The following is a 10,383-nucleotide window of genomic DNA, read 5'->3' on the forward strand; positions in this document are numbered from 1 at the left end:
GATGTTTGGCACGCTTTCAAGCAATCCTTTAAAAGGGTTATCCGAGGCTGGAAATGCGCCCCTACTGCCTGGGCTCCGCGCACGGCCGCCGCTGCTTCTCCCCATGTGCGGATGAAAACATTCAGCCAATGGGGGAAGCAGCAGCCGCGCGGAGACCAGGAGTGACGCGGGGAGCCCAGGCAGCAGGGTAGGCATTTCCAGCCTCGGATAACCCCTTTAAGCACAGGCCAGATTATTCAGGGCAGGTTTCACAGTGATAAATGGTGTCCTTTTGGAACACCCTCTGCATCTTTTTTGGGTCCTTCTTTTCTTTTCTGTTTGAGAGACTTTACCAGGGAAATGTTACCCTGGTACAATACGGGCACCACAACTTCTGGAAGCACTGGGACCCTGCCTGGTTTACAAAAATTAGGGCCTTGGCAGATTGAAGTAACAGGCAAGCATTATACAGTGCCATCTGTACAATGTGCATGGCCAGCTTTTGGTACCACACAATCATTTTCCGCATGGCACTGTAAGCCATCAGAACGTGATCATGTTTTTACTGTAGTCCAAAATTCAGTCTAGCTTGTGGGTAGGTAGTGGTACCTCGTACAGGGGAGCTGCTGTTACTCTGAATTGTGGTCAGTACAAGGACATCCTGTTCTGACTGAGGAAAGCCCTGCTGTCGCTGAGTGGTTGCCCAAGCAGAGACCTAAGGAGGCCTCTCTGATTTTTTGCATACCGTGCCACAAGCTACAGTACCTTAGAGGCTTAAACAGTGTAGGACAAGTTTACACTTCGGTTATTTTGAGCCAAAACCAGTAGTGAAGCCTACACAGAGATCAGGTGTTATTTAAAGATCTGCATCTGTTCTGTGTTTTTGACTCGCACCTGGTTTTGGCTCCCACTAACAAATAATTGAAGTGTAAACTTGGCCTTCGGCCTGTTTCACACTGGAGTTAATGGTTCTAGCAGGCTGTTCGTAACTACTGTGTGCAGCCGTGTGCTGACAGAAGTCGGTCCGTCCCCTTTCACTTTAATGCGTGCAGGCTGGTCCCCTGCCGAAACCATTAATGCCAATGTGAAACAGGTCACTTCTAGTAAGTCTTGTAAGAAGGTACAAGGAATCATTGTGGATGATAGGTACGTGTCACCAAGGTTCCTGGCCTCGGTGGAGTAAGAGCCAGTTTTTATGTGTCAGCAGCAGTTGCTGTTTGACACCTTAATACTTAGTATGGCTGTATAGCTGATCCGGGACAGCTCTTTCTGGGAGTAGTCAAAGTGCTGGGTGGGTGACTACTCCTCATGTTCCAGGCCAGGTTTTGCCAGGCCTAAAAACCAGCCAGCACTGCCAGGTGAGGAGGATTACCTCAGTCTGACAGTGGAGCTCAGGAGGTGTGTGTGCTGGGATCTGAGGCTTGTGCCATGCTGGAGGGCTGAGACCCATCTGTAAGGGAAACGGGCCCCCTAAAAGCTTGCTATGGACTGCTGGAGGCAGAACTGCCAACAAGGTGATTTTTGCTATGTGGACTTTCCAATGTGTGTGAACTAACACCAAGACTGCAAAGTGACGTTTTGTTTTTGCTTTATGTGTGAATAAACACGATAGTTTGATTTAAGAACTGGTAATTTGCCTCTGTACTGCGTCCGCACACCCTGTCTACCAGAGCGAATCCCCACAGTCTCCATACATAGGTGCTCTATTTAAAGACGTTGTCCGGGCTTTTTAATATTGATGACTAGGTCATTAATATCAGATCGATGGGGGTCCGACGCCCGGCACCCCTGCCGATCAGCTGCATGGGGAGACAGAGCGCACGTGCAGTCTCTCTTCTCGGGCGCTGCTGCAGTCCCATAGAGGATGGGTCATCAATATTAAAAAGCCCGAACAGCCCCTTTAAGGAGACCCAGCACATGATCCAGCTGTGGATGCATTATTTTCCCACTAACTCATAGGACGGGGGGCATTCTGGGGGTTGTCCTTTCCTTCATAAAACCAGAATCTGCAAGTGTACTCAAAGGTACTCTGTCACACCTTGCACATTTTAATGCCATACTTTGCCCTCTTGCCACCACTAAATTTACAAAAGGATTTAAAAAAAAAAAAAAAAAAAAAGCCCATGGAGAAGCCCATAGTGTCAACCTGGATTACTGAGCTGCCCACAAACTCAGGAGTTTGAGGCTGATAATCCTCAGGGGGTGTTGTCTACATGGGCTCAATATAGGAGCGCCTTCCTGAGGGTTCTTCATCACTGAGGAGGAAAAGAACAAGAGGAATGTGCCATCCTCTTCTCCCTTGCTGGCCGTATCAGAGGCAATGACGGCGTATGCTTCCTTAGATGAATGTCGCCTTTGGGATGATTGGGCCATTTTTATTGGGGTGTATTAATTTTATTTATTCACAGGGTTGCGTATGTAGTGCTTTTACACATGAAGGGGCTGTAATAAATTTCAAGAAAAATTTATAGAGAAAAAAAGATAATTTAGTAACAAAAAAAAGAAAGCTTTTCAACAGTAAGAAAACAAAAAACTTCTGTTCTGAAAACTGGTCGTCACTAATTGGCGCTCAGTGGTTGCAGGAAGCAAGAAAGCATATGAAGCGTGCGTGCAAAAATATGGACACTAAGGCTACTTTCACACTAATGTTTTGGCTTTCTGTTTGTGAGATTCGTTCAAGGCTCTCAAAGCGGACCAAAACGGATCAGTTTTGCCCTAATGCATTCTGAATGGAAAAGGATCCGATCAGAATGCATCAGTTTGCCTCTGTTCAGTCACCATTCCGCTTTGGAGGCGGACACCGAAACGCTGCCTGCAGCGTTTTTCTGTCCACCATGTTGTGCGGAGCAAGATGGATCCGTCATGACACACCATGTAAGTCAATAGGGACGGATCCGTTTTCTCTGACAATAGAAAACGGATCCTTCCCCTATTAACTTTCAATGGAGTTCATGACGGATCCGTCATGGCTATAGAAGACCTAATACAACCAGATGCGTTCATGACGGATGCATGCGGTTGTATTATTGTAACGAAAGCATTTTTGCAGATCCATGACGGATCTGCAAAAAACACTAGTGAAAGTAGCCTAATTGCCACACATACACTAAGGTGCAGTTCACACAGGGTCTTTTGCCAACAGAATTTGGTGCAGATGCTGTGCTAAATAGATGCCAGCAGCAGCTCTTAAAGGGCTTCTGTCACCCCACAAAACTTGATCTCCTCCTCCGGCCGGCCCTGTCAGTAATTCAAAAATCGCGCGCCTCTGGTCATTCGGCGCAGGCGCTCTGAGATGAGGAGGCTCGTCTCCTCAGCACTCCCTCAGTGCGCCTGCGCCGATGACATCACCGAAAGAGAAGACGTCATCGGCGCAGGCGCACTGAGGGAGTGCTGAGGAGACGAGCCTCCTCATCTCAGAGCGCCTGCGCCGAATGACCAGAGGCGCGCGATTTTTGAATTACTGACAGGGCCGGCCGGAGGAGGAGATCACGGCTGGCCCTGTCAATCAACACGGCGAGGGGGCGGTTTTCTGCTGCGGCTACCAGCAAGTAGACGCCCTACTTGCTGGTAGAGCCCTGATTTACATATTATAAAACTTCGTTTTATAAAGAATCGGCCGCATGAAAGTAAGTAAGACTATTATATTCTCCTATATCGCGCTATGAGGAATCTAACTATCCAAAAAAAAAAAAGAGTTTTGTGGGGTGACAGAAACCCTTTAATCTGTCTCCCATTGGAGGCCAAGGTTTATAGCTGCGACCACTGCAATAAAAGACGCATCCTTTATTGGCATTAGAGTTGTTGCGATACCAAATTTTTTATTCGATTCGACACCATAAAAAAGTATTGCAATACTCGATACCATGTGGAAAAAAAAAAAAAAAAGCCACGTGCATTCTGCATTTTAAAAAAATGGCAAATTACGCAGTTTTTGGTAATTTTTTTTCTTTTCCGGCGTTCACTGCATAGATTTTTTTTATATTTTAATACTTTGGACTTTTCGGATGTGGTGATATGTTTATTTATTGTTTATATATTTTATATGTAAAATTGGGAAAGAGGGGGATTTATACCTAATATTTACTTTTTTTGTTTTTTTACTTTTTATTTAATAACCATTTCCCATCTGAGGGGTTAACGGCCACTGATCGCAGCTCCCCGTCAGAGGCAGGGTGCCGGCACCTGCCTCTTGCATTAAAAGTTAAAGACAACCTTTCGTGGGTCCAGTCTTAGTTAAGTAGCAGGCTACATAGAGAGGCGCCCAGGGATCTCCCTGCACCTATTATTATTCCTGGGCGCCGCTCAGTTCGCCAGTTACCGCCTCCTGCTCCGTATGCTAATTACTACTATTGGAGCAATCAGGAGACATCAGCTTCTCTCCTGGGCGTTCCTTCTCCCTGGGAGATTGGACAGCGCTACAGCCAGGGACAAGGAACGCCCAGGAGAGAAGCCGATGTCTCCATCGCTCCGATAGTAGTAATTAGCATACGGAGCAGGAGACTGGGGCACAGCGGGCGAACGGATCGGCGCCCAGGAATAATAATAGGTGCAGGGAGATCCCTGGGCGCCGCTCTATCTAGCCTGCTAACTTAACTAAGTCCGGACCCATGAAAGGTTGTCCTATTATTGGTGGCGCAGTGCGCCTGCCCCTCTCTCCTCATTGGCAGCGCGGCACAGGGGGAGGGAGAGACTGTTTCCTTCTCCCCTGTGCTGCTGAGGGAACATGAGCACGCTGATAGTGCGCTCATGTTCTGTGATACTAGACTGCGCAGACCAGTATAGAATTTTTTTTTAATCCTGGTATTGATACGATGAACATGAGAGCGCTGTATCGATTGGGTATCGAAATTTCGATACCCGCAACAACCCTAATTGGCATGGTGTTGGACACTGCTGGAACCCATGGCAGGTGTCCCCTCGCTGTTTATCTCAATCCAGGGGGGCTAAACTGCAAGCGTATCCATGTGGCATCCAAACTGAAAAATCAAGGCAGAAACTGCAGTGACTTCTGTTACAGAATACCCTTAAGGGCTCATTCAGACGGCAGTATGCTGTGCGCAAAAATGCAGATCCGTTTTTTTGAGGACAGTTCAGCATGTCCTCAAACAAAACGGATTGCATTCTGCATTTTTGCAGACCCATAGACATCTCATTTTCACTGACAAGTATAGGACGTTTCATTTGTTTTGCGGAGCCGTGGAATGGAAGAAAAGGGCCCCATAGAAGTAAATGGGTGAGCATCTAATCCGCAAACAAACGGCTCTGCATTTTTGATGACAGCACACGGCCATCTGAATGAGCCCTAAGGCAAATGAGCCTGGAGGCTCGCTTCAATATCGATCTTTATAATAACTGCTAATTTCTTTCAGAATACACCGCCAAATGTGGCTAGTGCTAGTCGAATAGCAGTGACCATTCAGTAACTCCTGGCATGGCTACAACTTTCAAAGTAACATAGTTTGTAAGGCCTCATGCACAGGTGGCTCGGAGGCAGACCCATTCACTTCAATGGGGCTGGAAAAGATGCGGAGAGCACACAGTGTGCTGTCCGCATCAAAAATATAATATGTCCTATTCTTGTCTGTATCACGGACAGGGATAGGACTGGTCTATTGAGGGCAAAATGCGGAACACACATGGCTGGCATCCGTGTTCTGCGGATCGCAAAACATAGTATGGCTGAAAAAAGATATCCGTCCATGCCCCTCATCACAGTCCTGGGGATAAATAGATGATGGGAGAGATCTCTGTACTGCCCCCTGATATATTTATACATAGTAATTAGATGTCCCCTCAGTCGTCTACAGGAGGCCAGAGGATGGTGTTGCCAGCACTGGTGACATCAAAGTCCTGCATAAAGGAAACCAGACGGATACGTTATGCTTGCCCATAGACTTGTATTATGACGGAACAAAAAGGAATCCCTCTTAAAGGTTTCCGTTTTGCATTACGTTATAACAGAATCCATAACGGGATTCCTCCACTGCCCGAATGCTTACAGGGTTTCTGTCAGCAGGAAAATGGGTTTTAAGGCTACTTTCACACTTGCGGCAGGATCCGCCGATTTGGATGTGACAAAGTATTTGCGAGACGGATGCGGATGCGGAACCGTCTCACAAATGCATTGCAAGAACGGATCCGTCTCTCCGCTTGTCATGCGGACAGACGGATCCGTTTTGTATTTTTTTTTCACCGGTCTGCGCAGGCCGGATCCGGCATTTTGAATGCTACGGTTTTATCTTTTGCCTGATCAGTCAAAACGACTGAACTGAAGACATCCTGAACGGATTACTCTCCATTCAGAATGCATGGGGATATGCCTGATCAGTTCTTTTCCGGTATGGAGCCCCTGTGACGGAACTCTATGCCGGAAAGGAAAACCGCTAGTGTGAAAGTACCCTAACCTGGCTGACCTTTGCGATGTACTAATGTCAGCTGAACATAACGTATAATATGCAAATGAGTCTCTAGACGCGGGGGGGCGCGCGATGCTCCTGCTCCTAGAGGCTCCGTTCTCCCACCTCTGGACACACCCTGCTACACTAGATTGACAGGGCCAGGCAGCGTTGGTCTCCTCCTGCCGTGGAAATCTAGCGCCTTCGCTGTCCCGTTTAGTATTCGCGCAGTGAGTGAAGGACTTGCTGTCTGACAGCTTCACTCACTTTGCCGAATACTAAACGGGACGGCGCAAGATTTCCACGGTCGACATGGGCCGGCAGGAGACCAACGCTGCCTGGCCCTGTCAATATAGTGTAGCAGGGCGTGTCCAGAGGTGGGAGAACGGAGCCTCTAGGAGCAGGAGCAACGCCCCCCCCAGAGACTCATTTGCATATTATACATTATTTTTTCTCAATAACTGGCGGCACGCAGTGAGATGGCACTAATATAGTTATGTTCAGCTGACATTAGTATATCACTACTGTCAGCCAGGTTAATACCCATTTTCCTGCTGACAGAAACCCTGTAACCTGTAAAATCCGGGTTCGCTAATCCCAACTTGTGACATGCCATTGCAACACACTAAAAGTTTTGATCTGTGGGGTTCCAAATGCTGAGACCCCACTGACTGCTAGAACGAGGCAAGAGAGGCGCTCATATAAAATGGTGGAGGAGAGTTAGCAAACATGGCCAGTTAAAAAATAAAATAAAAGAGGCCTTGCGACTACTTTTACACAAACAGTTGTAAGGTGGATTTCGGTTGTTTTAAAGTCACCCTCTATCCACAGGATAGCAGATAACTATTAGATCAGTGGGGGTCTTACCGCTGGGACCACCACCGATCACGGGGGGCCCCATACCCCCTGAAATGAACAGAGTGGCCGGTCGGGCATGTGTGCAGCTGCACCAGACAGCTCTGGATAGAGGATAACGTCAAACTGGAATACCCCCTTTATAGTTAAGTCTCAATTCCTTCTTCTGAAGCAAGGAGAGAAGATGTGCTATGAGGACTTGTCTCTCCTCCTTCCAGAGGTGGGCAGGGGTCTCAGCACTGGGCCCCAAACTTTTGATAGGTCTCTATGACAGCAAAAGCTTTCCTAAAGTATAGGGACGCTGCACAGTCTGAGTAGTTGCCCATGGGAAGCAATCACAGCGCAGCTTTCATCCTTCAGGAGCAGAATACAAAATGAAGGCTGCTCTGGACATCTCCTCAGAGAGTGAGGCGCTCAGCAGACACTGACCGCTCTCGGTATATTATTATATAGTTTACGATAAAAGTTGCACAGTTGTCGCCAGATAATTGAGAAAACGGTTGTTTATTAACATTAGGCCAGAGCCGCGCCTACGAGATCTGGACACAATGCGCGCTGAGGAGCGCACACAAGTCGCAGCCGCCGCCGGCTCCGTGCACGTCAGCTGAGGTGAGCAGGCTGCAGGAACGTGAGGCGTCCTCGCACTCCAGGCCACTCTCCAGCACTGCTGCGCGCCCCTACCGACACAACAAGCACCCGCACATCCCGACACACGGCCGGGCGTCCGCCATGACAGCAGCGCATGCTCACACGAGCGGTCTCCTCCGCTAGGCCAGCTCCCGTCTCTGCGCCGTTACTTTATGGCACGAACAGTAACGTAATACAGAGAGCAGACGTCTGCGCCCGGGCAACAGCCGCTTTTATAACACGCCGCCAGACACCGAGAGCGCGCACAGCCACCTGTTCTGGGTCACACCCGCGCCCGCCGTTTGGCGCCATTACGCGGCGGGAGCGCTTACCTTGTGGCCGGCCGCGAGCCGCTCTATGACGGGGAACTACGTGAGTTGTGCACGTCTTTGTGAGGCTCCTGTGCATGCGCCGTGAGGAGAGGGCGCGCCGCGCAGGCACAGGACTGCCCAGTACCGGGGCGGGGGCGCCATTGGCGCCTCTGCCAGTGCGGGGAGCGAAGTTGGCAGCGAACGCTGTTTACATCTGTACCACATTCATTCACACTGTATCAAAAAGGTAACGGCCTCTTGACTTATTTCGGCCACACCAGCTGACAAGACGGCGCGAGGGGGAGGAGCTCCGGCGGGGAGGTGCGCAGTAACGAGCGGGAGCGGCAGGTGCGGGCTCCCGCGGGAAGTCACGTCAGTGCAGCGCGAGCTACTCCGTGCGTGACCTGCAGACGGCAATGCCCGGCCCGTCCCAGGCTTTGGAGGGGACGAGGCTGCCCTCGTGTGGTAATGGAGGAGGCAGCACCTCTACAGTCAGCGGGGCACATTTACTAAGGGTGCTTTCACACTAGCCGCATTGAGTTCCGTCCTAGGGGCTCAATACTGGAAAAAAGAACTGATCAGTTTTATCCTAATGCATTCTGAATGGAGAGCAATCCGTTCAGGATGCATCAGAATGTCTTCACTTCAGTCACTGTACGGTTTTTGGACGGAGAAAATTCTCTGTCCAAAATAACGGAACACTTGCCGGAATGCCAGATCCGTTTTTTCCGGATGACAACCGGAGAGACGGACCCGGTATTGCAATACATTTCTGAGACTGATCCGGATCCGTCTACAAATGGTATCCGTTTGCATACAGATTGCCGGATCCGGCAGGCCTGCCAAAATCCAGCGACGCTAGTGTGAAAGTACCCTAAGACTGCGGAACAGGTGAAAATGGGACTTTTGGCTATTTTTATTTTTATTTTTTTTAACTAAAATAGTTGCAGGTCCCTTCCGTTTGTTATCATTAACCATTTAAACAAGTTGTGCCAAGTTCTTAAAGGGATTGTCTCACTTCAGTAAGTGGCATTTATCATGTAGAGAAAGTTAATACAAGACACTAATGTATTGTGATTGTCCATATTGCCTCCTTTGCTGGCTGGATTCATCTTTCAATCACATTAGGCACTGCTCATTTCCATGGTTAAAGACCACCATGGCACTGCACATAGGCTTGTGCTTTTTCCTCTATTGTGTAAGCATGACCACCACTGATGGATTGCAGGGTGGTCTGTAATCATGGAAACGAGCAGTGTATAATGTGATGGAAAAATGAATCTAGCCAGCAAAGGAAGCAATACATGATGAATGCCTCTGTCTGAAGTGAGACAACCCCTTTAACTTTAAAGGGGTTGTCTCATCATGGACAATGAGGGTATATCGCTAGGATATGCCCCCATTGTCTTATACGGAGAACGGACTCCGGCAAGGTGGTGGCTGGAGGACTCCGGTCCGTCCACCACCAAGCCGGCTTCCCATAGAAGTGAATGGGAGCGTACTGCGCATGCGTGGCCCCCGTTCCCATTCCTTTCTACGAGGCCGATGTAAATAGCCAAGCCAGCGCTCGGCTATTTTCGCCGGCCCCATAGAAAATGAATGGAGGGCTGCTGCGCAAGCGCAGTGCGCCCTTCTTCACTTTCGGGGCTCCATTCTCAATATAGGTGCAGGTCCCAGCAGTGGGACCCACACCTATAAGACAATGGGGGAATATCCTAGCGATATGCCCCCATTGTCCATGATGAGACAACCCCTATCCACAGGATAGTGAATAATTGGCTGAATGCTGGTGGTCCGACCCCTGCCCATCACTGAAACGGAGGTCCTTAGCCCAGATCTAGCGGAGCGGCAGGCGAAGCATGTGCACTGCAGTCCGTTCACTCTTTGAGAGCACCAGTGATATCTGAGGGCTGTATTCAATCTCCAGAGCTCCCATGGAGAATGGAGCAACACTGCGCATGCATGAGCTGCCGCCCCATCAGAACAGGGAAACGGGACCCCTGTTCTCGTGACTGGTGGACAGAGGGGGTAACTTAAAAACTTTGCACACTCCCTTTAAAGACACAGACAGATTTTGTATTTTGATATTTATTTATTTTTTGCTCTGCCTTCTAAGACCCATAACTTTTTAAGTTTTTCTATTCATACAGCCTTGAAGGGGTTGTCTCACTTCAGCAAATGGCATTAATCACATAGAGAAAGTTAATGCAAGGCAC

General features: G+C 48.9%; 1 protein-coding gene across 2 annotated transcripts in view; it reads right to left on the reverse strand.

Annotated features, from left to right (window-relative positions):
* The window catches only part of ZBTB14 (zinc finger and BTB domain containing 14), a 28,605-nt gene extending 19,948 nt beyond the window's left edge, over window positions 1–8,657 (reverse strand). Inside the window, exon 1 of one of the 2 annotated variants that reach the window (XM_040433247.1) lies at window positions 8,189–8,657. In XM_040433247.1, coding sequence (XP_040289181.1) covers window positions 8,189–8,264 — 76 coding nt within the window. In that variant the 5' untranslated portion in view covers window positions 8,265–8,657. The remainder of the gene's footprint in view (window positions 1–8,188) is intronic. The other variant, XM_040433248.1, reaches the window with a different exon arrangement.
* Window positions 8,658–10,383: the final 1,726 nt, after the last annotated feature.

Source organism: Bufo bufo, chromosome 5 (genome assembly GCF_905171765.1).
Source record: "Bufo bufo chromosome 5, aBufBuf1.1, whole genome shotgun sequence".
Taxonomy (NCBI): Eukaryota; Metazoa; Chordata; class Amphibia; order Anura; family Bufonidae; genus Bufo; species Bufo bufo.